Source organism: Condylura cristata, unplaced genomic scaffold (assembly GCF_000260355.1).
Source record: "Condylura cristata isolate star-nosed mole 26May11 unplaced genomic scaffold, ConCri1.0 scaffold00009, whole genome shotgun sequence".
Taxonomy (NCBI): Eukaryota; Metazoa; Chordata; class Mammalia; order Eulipotyphla; family Talpidae; genus Condylura; species Condylura cristata.
Genome location: NW_004567110.1, coordinates 32,173,825 through 32,193,689, shown reverse-complemented (window position 1 = coordinate 32,193,689; position 19,865 = coordinate 32,173,825). Strand labels below are relative to the sequence as shown.

General features: G+C 40.1%; 1 protein-coding gene across 5 annotated transcripts in view; it reads right to left on the bottom strand.

Annotated features, from left to right (window-relative positions):
- RUNX1T1 (runt-related transcription factor 1; translocated to, 1 (cyclin D-related)) overlaps positions 1-19,865 on the bottom strand; it is a 134,562-nt gene that overhangs the window by 47,136 nt on the left and 67,561 nt on the right. For all 5 annotated transcript variants that reach the window (XM_012723028.1, XM_012723027.1, XM_012723030.1 and 2 more), the window contains 2 exons: positions 3,790-3,927; positions 1,514-1,755 (listed from right to left, as the gene is read on the bottom strand). In XM_012723028.1, coding sequence (XP_012578482.1) covers positions 1,514-1,755; positions 3,790-3,927 — 380 coding nt within the window. The remainder of the gene's footprint in view (positions 1-1,513; positions 1,756-3,789; positions 3,928-19,865) is intronic.

Below are 19,865 nucleotides of genomic sequence, written 5' to 3'. Positions count from 1 at the left end.
GATGTGAAGCATGTCTACTGCACTAGACTCGCATCCAGTCTTTTAATTCTGGGAATTCTTTTGCAAAACACAACTTGTATGGTTTTGCCCATAAGTCCGCCTAATAAAAATAAATGCTCTAATTCAAGAAAAAGGAAACTGCTGTCTATCATGTGAATTTCAGTTCCACCATAAGCCTGGATGACAGAAAGGACAAAGTATGTGAATCACAGCTTCTCCATGACTCTGTTTGCTATGGGAAAATAGCTTTCTTAAAAGAAATCTCTGCTCATGTTGGAAATCACAGTATGTGTAAAGTGAGTTGTTTTTTTTTTTTTTTTTAAAGGAATATGGGCCCTCCCTGATGGCGCAGCGGGTTAAAGCACTGCACTGAGAAGCTAAAAGCCGCTTCCGCATGAGTTCGATCCCCGCCTGCCCCGGAGGTGACCACATGGCGCGGCAGACCTCTCCTGACCCGCCCGCTGCTCCCCTCAGCAGTGTACTTCGTCGATCTGCCTGTTCTGCTCCCCACTCTGTCTCTGGTGAAGCCTCTCACCGCCCCTGATCTCTGGCCTGTACCCCAGTTCTGTATGTACAAATAAAAAATCTTAAGAAAAAAAAAAGGAATATGAAGGTGTTATGGTTCTAGTTCTCAGTATGATAATGTACAGAATATAAGGTGCACAAATTAATAGTTCTGTTCTCAAATAATTGTTTAAAAGATTCTACCCATAACTTTTTTTTTTTAAACCAATTAGTGGATACCAAGAGTTAGGTATTACCAAGGAGTTTTGGGTATTACTGTTTTATGGGTATAGAGTTTCAGTTTGAAGTAATGAAAAAGTTCTGGAGCTGGACAGTGGAGGTGGTCACAAAATAATGTGAATATGCTGAATGCTTGATGCAGAACTGAATACTTAGAAATGGTTAAAATCATAAATTTTACATTTTGTATATTTCACCACAATAAAATAAATGTTACAAAGTTATAGGTCTTAAAAAAAAAGAATGTGTTACTTGTTATAAATTCTTGTTCATCTAGGGTGATAATAAAAATCCCTCAAAGCAACTAAGTTAAAATGAGGACCCAATTAAATTAAATGAAATATTAGCATAACAAAAACATCTTGTCATTGTTAAAAGCCACTAGCTATGCCAGGAAGATGTACTTATTGAATCTCCCTCTCTCTCAACATCTCTCTCTCTCTCTCTCTCTCTCTCTCTCTCTCTCTCTCTCTCACACACACACACACACACACACACACACACACACACACACACACACACACCACTTACAATCAAGATAACAATAACTGTGAACAGCCCTACCTTAAGTAGTCATGATGAGGAACCGTGACAAGGGTTAACACATTGTGCAGAGTTGAAAAACTTGCTACTTTGGGATTAATCAGGCCTGCATGCAATCTCTGAGACTGGAACTATCCCAGACAAATAGAACAGGTTCTCTACTTCTGACTGTCCCCCATACACTATCCTTACCCCCAGAAAATCGGGCTGATTGCCATTTGCTTACCACCAGTCCGAGAACCAGGGTGCGAACTCTTTCTCCTATCTCTGGTGAAATGTCATTGCCAAACTGCTGCAGGGTGGTAAGGAACCGCTTCAGCTTACTGAGCTGCCTGGCACCACAGGCTGGGGGCAGCTGTTGATTAGCCAGAGAAGAGGAGGAAGAAGAGGAAGGCCCATTGCTGAAGCCGCTGGGCGGTGATGGGGCGCCATTCAAGGCTGTGGGTGAATGGCTGGTGCCGTTAGTTACTGTCAAGGCAGAAAATCAGAGAGAAAAAATAAACTTAAGAGAGAACACGCACAAGGAAACATAACCAAGTTTCCTTCCCTTTATATAGAGATTTCACAATTTAAAAACTGCTGAGGCTTTTGGGTAAATGCTTTGACTTCTGAGGGTCACCCAGGTTCCGGTGTCGAACTACAGGGGCTGCTCCTCACACTGCAAGATGGTATTGAGCACAGAAGCTAATAATAAACGGGAGTCGGCGGCAGGGCCGGGACAGCCCTGCCTCCCATGTGCACATATGCCAGCCACCTGAAATGCTGCAAACACAGAACAAACAGCGCTTGGATGTCAGCCTTTTGTCACAGGCTTACATCAGTATAACAGGACTATTCCTTTCTAAACTGCTCCCCTAGAGAAAGTGTACATTTGGTGGAGACTAAATTTATCACTGCACATTTTTAATCATGTTTTGTACACACAACTGACAGCTGTGTTTATAGAAATGGGACTTTCAAGTTTTAACCTTCTACCACCCAATTAGAAGGCTATTTTCCCCCTCATATTTCTTAACCACTTCTCTGGGGGAATTGCAGATTTTACGTAGGAAGCCAAGATGTATGTGGCAATCATCAAGAAGTTATTTCAAGAAATGGAAAGGGGACATCTCAATCCAACCAACCACATCAATGGATGCTAACTCAATAAGCATTTTTGATAAAATTGATGTGAACATCAAGGTAACGATTCATAAGAATCAAGCTAGAAAATATTGCACATTTCTCACTACAGAACATGTTGCTTTTATCATGTAGCGTCAATTAATTTGACAAAGTGATCTTTATCAGACCCATCATTTAAATATAATTTTGATAAACTATCTCCAACAATAGTTTGAAGATGTGTTAAGTACCCTATTTTTCATGATGCTAACAGAGTCTCTTGCTCAAATGAGTAGCAGAGCAACCTGTCAAGAAATGATTGCTCACCAGGACCTTCACTAGGGTATCGCCAGGATAGACACAGGCCTATTGCTGTAGTTTTGGGGAACAACAAATCAAATACAAGATGACAGGGTTACAAGTAGGCACTGCCGTAAGCCTCCTGCTCTTGCCCACTTGAAAGATCTTGTGCGTGGCAGTGCAAGACTGCATCAGCAGGTACACGTAGTTCCCTGACTCCTTACAATCCAGGGATCTAGTTCTGTGCTTTATTTTTCATTCATATAGATTTCAAGGCACATGGCCTGTAAACATAGTAGTCTCAGCAACAAGCAAATTTATTACTTTCAGAAATCCTTGGAGACAATTTTAACCAGACTTGATGAAAACAAACCTATCTGCTATCCCCACTGTAATACACAGGAAAGAGAATTTGTTGCTCTGTCAAAATGTTCTTGGTCAACACAGAAAGTAATACACACCACTGGTCTGGAACACACTATGATCCAACCAAGCTGGAACCAAGTAAAAGATTTAATAAAGGTCTGATAAGTGCAAGCCAAAAAAAGAGACTTCTAACTTCAGAAAGCTTTCAATATGAAACAGTTGCACACAGTCATACTGCTCTTAACTAGGGATGTTAGAATTTAACATTTTTTTAACCATTCAAAGAGAACAAAATAGTATCGGAAGATCAGCAATAACCTAGAAATTATTATGCATATTTCCATGCTCCAAGTCAAACCCAACAAACAAAAATAAAGAACACCACAATAAGTCAAACTACAAGGTATAGCAATAATAACTGGAGGGACACGAGGGACATACAAAAGGTACAGACCAAACGCAGTGTCCTTCATTTGCTGAAATCATGGCCGACTACAATCATGAATAGGCTGGCAAGTACTGGCAGTCATGCAAATTATACCTAAGACAGACTTCTGTGCCTGGAACCTACTCACAGGCAAAATATATTGGCGTGGGAAGGTGAGAGCAGGATGGGCATCATTTTCACATCATACATTGATGCTGGACCTTTGTTTCCTTTCATTTTTATTTGCGAAGACATCTCTATGAAACTGCCAAACAATAACAGAAAATGGAGAAATTCCTACTCACGTGTGGTCGGCGTAAATGAACTGGTTCTTGGGGCGCCTTGAGTTGTAGGGGGAGGTGGCATTGTGGGTGGCGTCAGCCTAGACGGGGTCTTCACATCCACAGGTGAGTCAGGCATCGTGGAGTGCTTCTCAGTCCGATCTGGGGGACGCCACCATGAACATGTTATTTTACTCCTTAAACACCTCGGTTTCCTAAATTGGGTTCATCTTTTTTACAAGCAAGTGAACAGGAGAAATGCAACACCATCCATCAATAAAATAGGCTTATCTACTGAAGTTTAAATCAGAACTTTATCATCCAAACCCCACTTAAGAAGGTGTAGCCAGATGGCAGGACCTCATTTGTAACTGGGTTATTTTACATCCTATTGTTATTTCTGTCTGGGGCAGATGCTACCTTGGTGGTGTTATACGCAACAGCGCAACTTCACTGGAAGCTGAAGCCAACGTTAGCACGAAGCAAAAAATAGATGAGGAAGTAGGATGGTAATGAGCCTCTCAGACAGCTCAGAAATAACACAAATCTGAAGCTCTGTTATGCAGGTGAGATACTGGCAGGAGCCAGTATTTTGTGAGTTTTTCTAACACCTGCCATTCGGTTTCTGTGCTTAGCTTTCTGGCTAATACGATGAAGCAAGTTATTTCTCCCAGATTATATTTCACTTTGATTTTTTTTTTCTGTTCTGTTAAAAAAAAAATAGCACTGCCATATAAATACTGCATGTCATACAAGGAAGTTGGGCTATTTTAACTGAGACTTTGCAAGGTTATGACCCAACATTTTAAAAAGGTAAGACCAGTAGTATTAAGAATCCCAGGCAGACTAATGAGAAAGTGCCAAATGGTGAACTCAAAAGAACTGAAGAACCTCCTAGTATATTGTCTTGAGTATGTAACAGATGGAGAAAGTTCTTGAAGACCCACTAGTGAACATTTGCACTTCCAGACTGCCTTCTACTAAGTATACTTTTCCTTTGAAATTCTGATTTTTTTTCTCAGTCTAATCTTATCAAAGCAACACTTCTCAGTAAAAATGAGTATTTCTTTAGCTCCCAATTTCTGCTAACACGTGTACATGCATGTGTGCACATGTACACACCTCAAACATGTCTGAGGTGTCCCTTGCCACCTTAGACAATGGCATTTCCCACTTGGACTTTTGAACAGTAAAGTAACATAGGCTATTTGAGAAAGAATGTGTCAACATGATGGTAATTATAGTGAGCAATTCTCAGAATTAGTTAAGAGTTAATTATTAAAAGAAAATGAGGGGACCCTCCTGGTGGCGCAGCGGGTTAAATCACTGCACTGAGAATCTAAAGCCGCTTCTACATGAGTTCGATTCCCGCCTGCCCCGGAGGTGACCACATGGTGTGGCAGACCTCTCCTGACCCACCCGCTGCTCCCCTCAGCAGTGTACTTCGTCGATCTGCCTGTTCTGCTCCCCACTCTGTCTCTGGTGAAGCCTCTCACCGCCCCTGAGCCTCTGGCCTATACCACAGTCTGTGTGCATAAATAAATAAATCTTTAAAAAAAAAAAAAGAAAAAAGAAAATGAGGGCCCTCCCTAGTAGCACAGAGGGTTAAATCACAGCACTAAGAAGCTAAAGCCATTTCAGCATGAGCTCCATCCTTACCCCGGAGGTGACCCACATGGCACGGCAGATCCCTCCTGATCCACCCACTGCTCCCTAGGCAGTGTACTTCAATCTGCCTGTTCTGCTCCCCACTCTGTCTCTGGTGACCACCCCTGCACCTCTGGCCTGTACCCCAGTTCTGTATGCATAAATAAATCTTTAAAAAAAAAAAAAGAAAATGAAAGCCAAAATTAACAATTCAAAAACTACTTGATTTTTTTTCTATGCATGTATAAGACTTAGGTTGCGATTGAACACAACATTCAAAAGGTAAAATAATGACACATTAGGGTAGATAGGTAAAAGAATGAAAAAAATCACTTTAGAAGTGTTTTTGACGGACAATCTAGTGACTAACTGTATCAGGGTCTCTTTCTTGATCAGCTGCTGGTTGAAGACCAGTGACGATCCCTACAAGCCAATGAAAGGATTGAATTGATGGGCTGACGGCAGATTCAGAGAGAACATTTCTACCTTTTAATTTACTGTTAAAAACTTCTCTTTCTATCTGCTTTTCCCAAACAGTTAACAACCAGTGTTATCAATAAGTCACCTTTTCTAGAAAAAACACATAAGCAAGGCAGGCTTAAAACCACTTCTATAGTTAAATCTACCACACAGTCTACTCACCTCAACCAACCTCAACAAGGAAATAAATAGCTTTCCGCTTACATTGCAGCTGAGGAAGAGGTACAGCAGCGAATACAAGTCTCCCTAAATAAAGGCAAATATTTCTGCCATGCCAAGGAAGGAGGGAAGAGAGGAGGCTTGCCAGAGTCGGCGGGGAGATAACAGTGGGAACTGCTGGTCCATCTGGTTTTCATTCTGCTAACACTCACGCTGAACTGTTGGAGAAGGCAGTCCAGATACACAGATTTGAAGCACGTGGGTGCACAGACAGAGAGGAAGAGCAGGAGGGTGGGGGGAGGAGTGGGAATAATGAAAAAATAAATAAAGCGATAGAAGGAAAAGAAAGGAGGGACCAAAATGGGAGAGACGTACCCTGCACAGCTTTGTTCACCCCTGAAGGAACAGCCTTAGCTGAAGGAGCCCCTGCCTGCCTTACTCTCCTGCAGTCCTGCAGCAATACCTAAACTGGAAAACATGTCTTAGAAAACCATGTATTTTTTTTCTTTTTAAATTAGCCCATGCCAAGAAAAAAGGAAAGAAACTATAATGTTGGCAATGAATTTCTTCTTCAAATTGTAAGACAATCTTCACATCTGCTCTTCTTGTCTGACTTTATGAAGGTTTTAGCTTTATAAATTTGATTTGAAGATAGGCTGGTACATGCCTGTGTTGGTCTACATTTGCAATGATTTCTATCAAGAATAGTAGTAATGATGTAAAAAAAAAAAAAAAGATATACGTGGTAATAGCAGTGGGCACTATTTTAGAAACAATAGCCACGGGGCCCATGTGTGGCAAACCCCCAAACACCTCCAGCAGGAATATATACATCCTCACTAGACTGTGTGTATATTTAGGATTTTAACATTAGCCAACTCTCAGCAACAGTTAGCTTCCCTCTGATCAAACAGAGTTCCAGCCCAGAGGACCTTAAAAACTAAGACAAAGTGGGACCATATGTAACTCATTGTGTGCTGTTCAGAGCAATCAATCCAGGATGGGGATGGATGGTGAAATAACCAGCCAGGCCTAAGCCATACACACACAAAAACCCTCTGGAGTAGAGAGATTTAAGATAAATTCAGAAAACGTGTTTCAAGTATGCTGAGTTCTGTTGCATTTGTTTTGGATTATTAAAAAAAAAAAAAAACATTTTGAAATATATATTCTTGAAACTTTTATAGCAAACAGCCGAAAAGCTATGATTTAACCACAGAAGCATTTCACTCTATTTCAAATGAGAGGATACAGTAAAACCAATATTAAGTTATGATATTTCTTATGTAATTTTTTAAGTTCATGAAAATCATACTGTTCTTATGCATAATTTTTATTTTTAGTGGCCATAGAGGAATGTTGATATTTATTGAAAGACTGACACAAAATGACTTTTAAAAAAGTAAAAGGAGAAAAAAAAATCCCTAACAGACTAGGAAGCCATACGTAACCAGGTACTTCTACTTTAATGGTTCACACCAATTCTAAACACGATGATCTTCCCTTATGTGGTAATATTTCAATTCACATGGCAAATAGCCAACACATATGTAACAAAGATGGCTGATGCATGGAAGAAAATGTGGCATATATAAATACATTACCAATACCATTTCAATATCCAATTCAATGTCAGGGCCTTCCAGAAGTGGTATGTTTTCCATTTCCTTTTTTTTTTTTCTTTAAGTGAAAAGAAACGGTATGGCATAATCTGCCATGGCACTTAGGTTACTTTTAGTTGGTTCAAGTAGTTCCAGATGTGTTTTTAAAGTATGAAGCATAAGCATGCTATGTTTTCCTTGTTTACATGCCATTCTAGAGAAGTCAGTGTAAAAAAACAAAGTTCAGAACTGGTAGATGGCCCATCTTTTCCATCAGAGTTCAGCATGTGGATTACCATAGAGAAAATATTGTTTCAGAGGTGCGAAGGACTGAAGAACCTCTTAGTCAATTAATAAGTAGTATGGCATTGAACCTACAAGGTTTGTACTCAAAGGCATTAAGGGCCTCCTGATGGAGGCAAGGGGTTGAAAAGCAGCTCTATGAAGCTATCACAGCCACTGCAGCAGGAGTTCCATCCCTGGCCAGGGAGCTGAGCCACATGGCATAGCAGACCTCTCCTGACCCACCCACTTCTCCTCGCAGCCGTGTATGTCAGTCAATCTGCCTGTTCTACTCCCCACTCTGTCTCTGGTGAATTCTCTCACCCCCTGCATCTCTGGCCTTTACCCCAGTTTTTGTATGCATAAATAATGAAAGACAATTAAGCCCAAATGGAACCAGGATGCTACCAATGTAAAATAGGAGAGTGGAGAAGGATTGGAAATATGGCAAATCAGTTCTGACAGTAAAGTTATTTAGTGACTCTGATGTCTGGATCTGACATGTGGGCCAGAACAGTGATGACGAAAGCTTCTGCTTTCCATCCAGAGTTCAGAAGGCTGTTGTCTCACTTCCCTGATGAGCACTTCTGATAACATCCACTCCTGCTCAAAGCCCTTTGACAATGCCTGAGTATAAAAATTGTAAGCCCATTGACTGATATGGTAAAAAGAGAGGAGAGGAGAGAAGAGCAAGTTAAGCAGACTTGGTTTCAAAAGTAGACTCTATTATCAGCAGCATGCCTTGGGCAAGTTAATTATCCTGAGTTTCAGTCCCTCCAAAGGTGGGCTCTCCCCTCTGCCTCAAAGGGGTCTGGTAAGAGTTAAAGGAGGTGCTAGTAAGGTGCTGCTCACTTTAGGCACCAACGCCCCAAGTCTCCTCTGCCTTCCTCTTTGTGACCCACTGGTGGTTTTACCTTGTGTCCTTCCTCCAAGCCTGTGCTCTATATACACACAAACTCTGGTGTTCCCAGGCTTTTCTGCCTGCTTTTGCATGCCATGATTGACCTCACCTAGAAGAACCTGTCCTGGCTTGCATACTTCCCACTGCCCCTTATTCCCGCACTGTCTTCCAGCTTCCTCCATGTGCCGCAGGCAGGCACCGGGCACATCAAGCTACCTTTGCCTTTCTTTTATCAGTAGCAGAGCCTATCAGCAGGATGGCTGTGTGTGTTACACACCCAGACACACCAATCAATGGAAAATGTAAGCAATTTGATGCCAATTTTCTAAAACTTCCTCAGGAATGCATTTTAAAAATCAGCATAAACATGTTTCTCATAAGGATGGTTACATTCCTAACTTTGGCATATCTAGTCTCTGTGCTCCAATTCAGGTATCAACCCTAATTTCAAACACACCATCAACAGCACATAAACAGATAAAGAGAATGGAAAGGAGGAAATGGGGGAGATATCAGAGACATGAAAATTGTTTCAACTTTGTGACCAACTGATTTTACATGAATATAGGAATGGCCTGTTATCAACCTTTCTGATCATCGGTATGTCATAAAGATTGTTATTTCTGAAACAAAAATCTGATCTTATTTCTTCCCAATTTAAAACCTCTGACCACAATATAAAATATAAGGTCTTTGGCTTAGCTTATGTCACAGACACTACTGAGTGTTTAACAACCCTCCCCTTCCCTGCTGGAGAATTCCAGTACTATTCAGGTACATTTTTAGGGGCAGATCTTCCATGTTTTATTATTAACTGGATTATTCCATTCCCCTTATCTGCAACAGGTTTCAAGGAAGTGCTGTGCCCCAAATTCTTCATAAAAGGCCATAAAGGAAGTTCTAGACTTCCTAACTCTTAACTCTTAGATCTCTATCCAAGAAGCAAACAGTCCCTCTTCGGAGGCACTGCTGTGTCTGATTAATTCCCTTCCCTCCTATGGATGCTACTTTTCTTAATCTATAAAGTTAAGCATTGGAGATTACACGGCCACAAGGATCTTTGGCAAAATAATATTCTCTGGTTTCTTTCTATAGCTATGGCTTATGATCATCTCAAACACAAAGACTACCCAGAGAACACATATCTGACAATAAAGTGACAACAATTAATTATTTTGAAATTAGTGATCTTAACTAGTTTCTTCTGTTCACTAAATTACTGACTGGAATGTATTCTGCATGACAACTTTCTCCATAAATATTAAAATAAACATCTACAAATGCATTTCACTACTCAGTACTAAATCTCCATCAATGACTTGGCTATAAATACCCTATTAATAATGTCCAGCAACCCTGTTTGGTTACCACCAAAACATTCAGTAAGGTTTTCTTTCATGGTCCTGGTTCCTTAAAGTGGACTCTAATGTCTTTCTCCGCTTCCTCATCGTGCCCACCCCCATCTTACACACACTTGCAGTGAACACCTAACTTGCAGTGACCTTGACCAACCACTGTCTTATCCTCACCACCGCATATTCTTCCTGACCTGGTACAGCAACACCAGTGACTGACCCAGGTACACCACCTATGCCAAGAGGTGCCTTATCTCAGTGTTCCCCAGGATTACTAGCTTCAGAATAGAAGAAAAATGACTCCACCCCAGAGGCAGGAAACCATATGGTCTCTCCCCCCTCATAGCTCAAAATCAGGTCCGCAGTTACAAAAGGAATAAAACAGGCAGAAAGAAGCAAAAAAGAGAAATGACAAAAGCTTCCTCTTAATCACTTGAAACCAAAGATTTCTGACTAAAGTAACCCTGGACTATAGCATCAAGGTGTCCTCTGAATTGCCACTGAGATTTCTTCAAGTGTCTCTTCACTATGAACCTGAGAAAATTTTGTGTGCTTTATTGGACACTGAAGCCTCTGGCATTGTTTGCTTCCTTCTTGAGACATCACTGTCCCTGGGTCTGCAAGGTGTGATGCTCTTCTCATTTTCCTCAGGTCTTTTGGCTGCCTTTTTTTAGTCTTTTTTTAGGACCCTCACCCCCCGTCTTTTGCTACCTGGGATAACTGCTGTGATTTTTCCTCAATGTTGTTTTATAATTTCTCTTCAAATTTTCACCCACCCCTTTTCCTTAATGACTTCATGTATTCTAATATAATCATAAAGGGTTTGGGCAGAACGCCAGTTCTGCCACTACCTACATAAAATTAGCCACATTTTTCAACCACTGAATTGTGGGAATGAAAACACCTACTGTATATAATATGAATGGCCAAATACCTGACACACAGAAATCACTCCAAAAGAGTGGCTCTTGTCACACCATTATGGTAAAGACATACTAACTGGAATCCCAGTGAGACAGCCTAGGTCAAAGAAATTGCCAGCAAGTAAGAGGAGTTGCCCCAAATCCTTTTTGAAAAGGTTGAACTAAATCATGAAATACTATGCAAACAACACTGTCCACCACAGTGCCCATGAAGTGCTGTGCTAGACACAGCACTGGCTCCTGTTGCAGATCCTCCATGAGAGGAGGATCCTCCATGTCGGTCCCCCACATTCCCCCTACTCCCGACCCCCTTTGGACTACAGGTCCCACTGTGCATACCCTGAACTTGAATGAACTGTAGGAGCTAATGCAAACTAGGGTGGAGCTGAGCAGCCAGATGAAACTATACTCATGGAAGGCAGGTGGGTTCCCAACTCTCCAGCTTTGACTTGCACCCAGGAACTTGGGGGAATTTGGGAGGAGATGCGTGGAAGAAAGTCAGGTAGATATCTGGAAGAGACACAGAATTGAGACACATGAGAATGCTGACCTTGGCGTAGATAAGGAGTGTAATCTTGATTTGTACTTTGATTTTGCTTTTGTCCTAAACATCCTTACCCTGTTCTTGCTGTGCCCCATCAGAAGGTACCCTCAACTTGTAACAAGTTTTGGGGTCTCATTAACCTGTTCCAGGTGAAGAGAGGGTAATTTGGGGATTTTTATTAGGAAAATCCTTTCTTCTCTCTATGCAAGTGAGTGCTATGCTGGTGCTCTCCTCCCCAACTTATGGAATTACCCTTGAACTATCTCCTACCTGCCTTCCAGCTGTCAGGCTAAACCTTCCTTTCCTGTGCTGGCTTTCATGCATAAGTCTCTAATAAAGCCTGGCTTGGTTCGATGGCACCTAGCACTCTCTGGTGAATCCTGTCCCTGGAAAGCAAAAGGCTCACAACTAACATTCAGAGAGATAAGTTATTTCAACCCCTTTTCACATATCTTCTGTCAGTTGGTCTATTCAACAACACACTAAAAGGGTGTCCTGCATTAGACTATGCATTCAAGTCACAACCAGGCATTTACCACATATTCCAAAGATGGGATCACAAGCTTGCCCCACTCCTCTTAGTCATCTTCAAAACCCTTTTATAACTTTAATCATAAAGCCTATGTTCCTAACAGGGTACAGGGAGAACTTTGACTCACCTGGCTCCAGCAATCACTCCAGACCTATTTTCACAGGTCTCCCATCCACCCTCATTCCCACTTCTGAACTCCATAATGAACTTTTGCAGTTCTCCAAATGCCTGTTCCTCTCACCTCTCTCCTTCCTTCCCCTGGATAGTCAGATTTCCATCATAGCAACTTTTCTTAGAATTCTAGTCTCTTCGTTTTATGTCTATCTTTCCTTTAAAACTCCATCAGGCTTCACTTCAGCCACAAACCTGGCTGACAGCCCTTCCACCCCCAACTGGCCCAGACTCTCCCACAAATCCATGTTAAACTATCCAGATCCCTATGACAACACTGATCACACTCTCTTTAGAACACAGTCTAGTGTCAGTTTCTCTCACTAGACTGTAAAAGACGTTAGGGAAATGGTGACATCTTCTTCCTATTTATCTCCCCAACACTTTTCACAGTCTTAAACACAGAAGGTACAAAAGACATTCAGTGTATTAAGTGAATACAGATTGCAACAATTCCATAAAGCATGCCAAGAGGCTTAACTTTGAAATTTTAGAACTTTCAAGAGACATGACAGCTATTTAACTTATAAAATTATCTACTCATCTTTTCTTCCATCGCCCTACAGTAATTTCCACATACTTGAAATATTAAATAAAAAAATAAAGCTACAAAAACACTGGTATGTTAGATTTAATGCACCAGTTATAAAACATCTTTCAACATATTGCATAAGAATTTTTATATACTACAAAGATTGTCAAGGCAAAGTATGCACATACTCCCAAGTCTCTAAAAGCTCCTTTTTAAAGTGTGAATGTAGCCATGCAAATGCATTCAACACCAAGAGGAAAGCATAGTATGAACCAGAAACATAATTTTCCCTACATCTCGTAAGTTTTTCTGCTGCATATCTGATGATGTGTTTGTTATTTTTGTTTTGGTAATGTTTTACAATGAGCATATTTTATTTTTACAAGTATAAAATATACAGGAAAAAAAACCAATAATAACAACTAAGGATGTCACCTAAGGTCGAGCATTAGGCCCTGTACCCAATGCTCCGAGAGCTTTATCTCCTTTTAAAGCTCACTATGGCTGTGGCCCTCCTCCCTGGTGGCGTAGCAGGTTGGAGCACTGTACTGCGAAGCCAAGCCAAGCCAAGCCAAGATGTGGCCACTTCAGGGTGAGTTCGATCCCCGCTCCAGAGGTGACCCACATGGAGCAGCAGACCTCTCTTGTCCCACCCACTACTCTCTTGAGCTCAGCAGTGTACCCTGTCAATCTGCCTGTTCTGCTCCCCACTCTGTCTCTGGTGAAGCCTCTCACCACCCCTGCACCTCTGGCCTGTACCCCAGTTCTGTATGCATAAATAAATTCTTTTTAAAAAAATAAATAAACCTCACTATGCAAAGTACTATGCATTCACCCGTTTTATAAAAAGTATCCATCCAGGTGATAAGTCGGAGCTCCTATCAGCCTCTTAAGAGTTCATTATCATCTAAAAACTGTTATTTTATCCATCATCTGGAAAGCTGCAATTCAGTAATGTTAAAGCTAGGGTTAGCATTATATTATTACTGCACCTTTCAAGACTACTGTACTAGCCACATGTGACCATTTAAATTTTAATTAAAGTTAATAAAATTTAAAATGTGTTTCCTCAGTCACAGTGACTACACTCAAGTGCTCAGCAGTCAGAACTGCATGTGGCTGCTGGCGGCCATTAAGAAAGCCCTGTCATGGGCATGTCTGTCATTACAAAAGGATGCCACGATACTGGGATACTGGCTTTGCAGGGCCTACTAGAAAGATTGGTTCTGTGACAGGAGTCTACAGGGATGATAACAGGGTCACCCAAAAGGATGGAGACAAAGCAGGGCTCATCTTAAATACCCTTCATTCCACTCAGATCCACCACTGGTTTATATTCTGGGCTTCTGCCTAAGACTTTATATGATGGTTTAAGAAGAAGGTAAAAAAAATATGTTTGCAGCCCAATGACTAATATAAAGTGAGCTCTGAGAAACATGAGAATAAAACCTGCTTAGTCCAGGTCCTTGGTAAACTTTGGGGTAGCTGCTCTAATGGGAACAGAGAGGGGCTCAGTCGTGGGAGAGCCAACAACTGGTCTGGAATCAGAGGTGGTCACTGGAGCACAAGACCATGGATTTTAAGGGAAGGAACCAGGTTAAGAAGGAAGTTGGACAAAAGAGTGTGATCACTACTTTAAAAAAAAAAAAAAAAACCTTCAACAGGTTAGGACCAGCTTTGCAGTGGGACAAATAGGAATTTGACATCCTCCCTTCTATAGAATAGATCCAGTTGGCACATATTACCCCTGCCTCTTACTATTACCTTAATCACAGTGTTGGCTTCATGAACAGTCTGTTCTGTTAACTTCCATTGTATTCCTAAGTGGCTGACAGGAGGTACTATTTGAATATTCATTTAGTGAATAAACCAAGTAAGTGAACAAGGAAGAGATCTAGTTTGTGACAAAACATTATGCATATTAGTAAATCCATGGTTATCAAGAGTAGGGCAAAAAAGCTGAGCAAGGCAAGGATGTTTCAAAGGAGGTGCAAATGCTGAGATGTAATTGCTGGGAAAAGTCTAAACGAATTTGCTCATTTTCAGACATCGATTACCTGCGGACTACCAAGAAAATAAAAACACCATAAACATTAACAAGCACCCAAATGGTGATTCTAACTACAAAATCAATTACTGATTTCCTAGTATGTTACAACAGCTGGTCACATGAAGCCTGGCAGGCTCTGGACATTTCTTGAATGTTCAAGTCCCTAGAAATGTCACCCCCACCCCCACAGCCATTCTCCTCTCCAGTGACTCCCACTTCCAAAGAACCTTATAATTGCTTCCTGGAGGTGGAAGCTGTTAAATGGGTGTTAGGCAGCCTGAGGTCCTACAACCCATCGTAATCTGCATAGTTCCATGTTTCCTGTTTTATGCACAGGTATTGAGTAAAGATTTCCTTTGGAGGAAGAAGGAAAAAAAGTCTCCTGTTTAAGAAAAAAAAAGTTCGAAACCCCAAGAAACCCTAAAAATAGGCAACTGACAAATACCCACAAAATGAAAACCAAATCACTGGAGTACACAGAAAAGTAACTCCTATTAGTACAATGAGTAGATAAAGCCACAAGCATCACAGGGGTCCATAAATTGAACATAAGCATCTATGTAACACATCCTCACCGCAAATTGACTATTATTATGGAAAGTGAGAGAAATTTAATCTTAGTGATCTAACTTCCGTAATTTTTAGTACAATTCTTACTCCAGTAATATCTGTCTTAATCTACCATTAAAAAAGTGATAGCAGGCCCTCCCTGGTGGAGACCACATGGCGCGGCAGACCTCTCCTGACACACCCACTGCTCCCTTCAGCAGGGTACTTTGTCGATCTGCCTGTTCTGCTCCCTGCTCTGTCTCTGGTGAATCCTCTCACTACCCCTAAGCCCCTGGCCTGTACCCCAGTTCTGTATGCATAAATAAATAAATCTTAAAAAAAAGTGATAGCAAAAGCACATGGAATTGTTATGGACAAACGGTAGCATACAAATTAGGCACAATCATCCAGGTAGAAGTCAGTATATATCGAAGCTGAAAGTCAGCAAAGGTAGTGGACTCTGTATCAATGGCTACATCATAGATAAGTAAATAGCAAGAGCTTGTTAAGCACTATCAGTTATATTTTAAACTATTGAGGTAAAGCTGGCTTATATCATCGTATCTGCTTTTTTGAGGGTTACAGGCTTAAACCTATACAAATGTCTGTTTTCATACCCTGTTACCATCAGTACTCCAAAAATCCTTCAGCATGTCCCCAACTTTACATTATAGGGCCTCCCTGGTGGTACAAGGAGTTGTCTCAGCACTATGAAGCTATCTGCAGTAACTGTGGCATGAGCTCAATCCCAGCCTGGAAGATGACCCACATGGTGCAGCAGACCTCTCCTATCTCACCTGCTGCTCCCTTCAGCAGTGTCTTTCAGTAGATCTGCCTGTTTATTCCCCGACTCTGATGAATCCCACCCCGCACCACTGGTGTGTACCCCAGTTCTTGCATGCATAAGTAAACACTTTCTTAAAAACGTGAAATAAATTTCACATTATAGGTAAGGGACAAGCACTGAAAAATTTTAACCAGGTTACTGACAGTGTTCATTTATATATTATGGGAATATATGGAGCAGAGAAACAATAAGAAAGGCACCGGTGGGTGGGAATACTGGACACAGTGGTGTAGGCAAGACATGACACAAGACATTGCACAGAGTGGAAGTGAGACTAAGAATAGAGAAATGCAAGAAAACTTTTTAAAGTGTATGTGAGAGTCAGAGTTTGGTAATGAAATATGGTTATACTTTGCGTATGTGAGAGGCTTTTGGTGGTCAAGACCAAAACAGTGGAAATAATCATTTGGGAAAAACATGATAACTTCAGTTTAGTCGTAGTGACTGGGAGATAGGCCTTCAGCACTGCTGCTCAGATTTGTAACATCCTGAATAGCTCTCTTCACGGGGCACCAGCTTATCTACCTGTCACAGGTGCTTCTCCACCTCTATCACTACCACCTTTTACCTGGAATTTTTCAGGAGCTAGTCTTCTTGGAAAAAATCCTGTTTACCATAACAGATGGAGGAGCCTTGTCAAACACTAAGCATTTGCTCACTTAGTAAAAGCAAGCATCCCAAACTTTCTGAGCCATGTTGGAAGTACCAGCTTCTCTTTTGAGAACATCAGGAACAAAGAGCAGTTAACAAAATGGAAAGGAAATCATTGCCCTCAAGAACTTTACATTGCAATGATCTGATCTACTTACTCCTTATGAAGCACTTCAATAGTTTATCTTCACTCTCCGGAGAAAAATAAAACCTTTTAAATAACCTAGGACGTAGATTTAGTTTCTGCTTCTTTCTTCAGTCTCATCTCAATCTCAGTGGCCTGATCCATTTGTTTCACCTCCACCTTTCAATCAGCCTGGAAAACCCGTCTCTGTTCAAATTCACTAAGCAAGTGAATTTGATCCCTACCATTTTCCTCTCTGTTATAAGCGCTAGATAACTTCAAGTTATCCTTTATAGTCTTAAGGTTATTTGCAATCAATTACATGATGACTTATTTGTCTAACACACTCTACCAGACAATAAAATGCTCCTAGTAGCAGGGAACAAATCATTTCAAATAAAATCAGATCATATGATCAATACTGCATGAACTCAGCTCAAGAATTTATCAAATGAACCCAGCGCCAGTTGCTAAGAACCTCATACACAGGTAGACAGTAAATAAAGAAATATTCTATTTAAAAATAGATTTGAAGGTATAAGCAGAGCAAAGCAATTGGATTCCTTTTTATTCCTTAAAATATTTCAAAGTCTCTTTAGTAATAGAAATAATAATAATGAAATACTCATATTTACACTTCATTCCTGCTGCAACAAGTTTTCCACCCACACTATTCCACCTACACCACCCCAACAAAATCACAAACTCTTCTGTGAGATTTATCTTACTTGCGATTTCAGCACAAAGTGGCCTGTTGTGCCATTTCTTACTCCTTTTCTCCTGTAGTACAATTCTTCTAGTTACTGCTAGGAGTCTTAATGAATCTCTTGCACCTCTTCTCTTCCACCTTTTTTTTCTAAACTAGCTTCATCTCTCTAGTTTCTGACAGTCTTCTTGGTCCCGTGCAATAAATTCTGCCAATGCCAATATTCCTAGAAGGAATCTTCAGACCAATTTATGTCACTACTTGTTCAGTATCTCTACCAGGACATACCAATGACAGCCTTGTATTTAGACTCCAATCTACCACCTTCCTTGGGAAATCTGGGCTTTCTCGGCATTCTAATCTCTACCCCAATCTCTACGCCACCCAGCTGGTCTCGCCCAAAACACTATCATCATCCTAAAACTCCTCCCTCTCCACCCACTTCTATCCAGGCCCATGGCCCCAGCATCCTATCAACATCAGTTCTCTGTACCTTAGGGAACCACACCTTACTTCACCTCAGGGGTTCTGAATAGGACAATTATATGAAGGTTCTCTCTACTACTGCTCAAGTCCCCTGTTTTTTGTTTCCAGACCATAATTTCTAAAATGTCTGACAACTTCTTATAATCCTTCTACTTAAAGCAAGAGGATCCTTATCTTTTCAACTATGTTTTCAGATGTCCCGTGTTCAATAGATCCTTAAATGATTTGTTGTACTAAGCTATTTTAGTGCAACCATTTAGCTTGTTGTACTGAACCATTCAAAGAAAAATTAAGATGTTCATTCCATGGCCCCATTTAATATATACTTTAATTGTTAGTGTTCAATACAATACCAACTGATACATAAACAGAATTTTGACCTGAATTTTACAAGTTTTAAAGGTTAATCTGAAATAAAAATGAAAATAGAATAATTTTTAAAATCAGGAAATTAGTCCTAACATTTATTTAAAAGAACCATAAACTTTAGTAATTTGTGGAAATTATGTATTAGTGTAGAAATAGCCAATTCAACAGAATAAAAAAGACCAAAAGATAAAGCTCAGAAATGGATAAAGGTTTATCTAAGAATTTAGTATATGAGATGACTTAATATTAATGAAAAAATGATAAAGCAATTAAATAAACTTTCTTAGGAATTATCAGACAACAATTTGGGACAAATATAGTAAACTATACCTCATGGCATATATTCAACTCACTTCAATGTTAGTAAGAATGTTAATGTATAAATGAAAAGCACTAAATATATATAGTACATACTTGTTTAATCATGGAGTTCTAACCTTGAAAAGAAAGAATAATTGTGCTTGTGAGTAAAATAAGTACACACTAAACAAAAGGAAAGGAAAGCACATGGAAAAAATATTTGTTATTTAACAGTGAATCAATGTCCTTGATATATAAAGTGCTCCATCAAATCAATAACTAAATGTTGAACAGCCCCAGAAACAGTGTCAAAGTAGAAACAGAAAATACATAAAAGAAAGATAAACGACCTATAATCCTGTAAGTTTAACTAGTAATTTTTTAATAGAAAGAAAATACATCTGACAGTTTTTTAATTGATAATACAGAATTAATTGCAGTGCAAAATGGCACTTTAATTCATACATTTGTAAAATGCAATTTTTTGGTAGGAGAATTAGGCAATATATTAATTGACTGTAAATTACACATGTCTGAAGTTTATAATGAAGAAGATTGGAATTACCTAACTGAACATTTGGCAATTCAAATTCAGTAGGATGTAATGAGAGTGTGTGTTTACATGAAAAGATCCTAAAACACAGTAATTGAGGGGAAGGTTACAAACCTACATACTTCCCAAGATCCTATTCTCTAAAAAAAGGAAAGCTAAAGATGTGTGTATGTGTACATGTGCTTGTATAAAGTCAGGAGAGTATGTCTAATAAAGCCTCTAAGAAAATTAAGAGTAACTAATTCTTAAATTCACAATGGGGGCAGAGCTGTCTCTCAAGCAATCATACTGTGAAACAGCTTCTCTTTTAAATGTTTTGTTCAGGGCCCTTGTTGGTG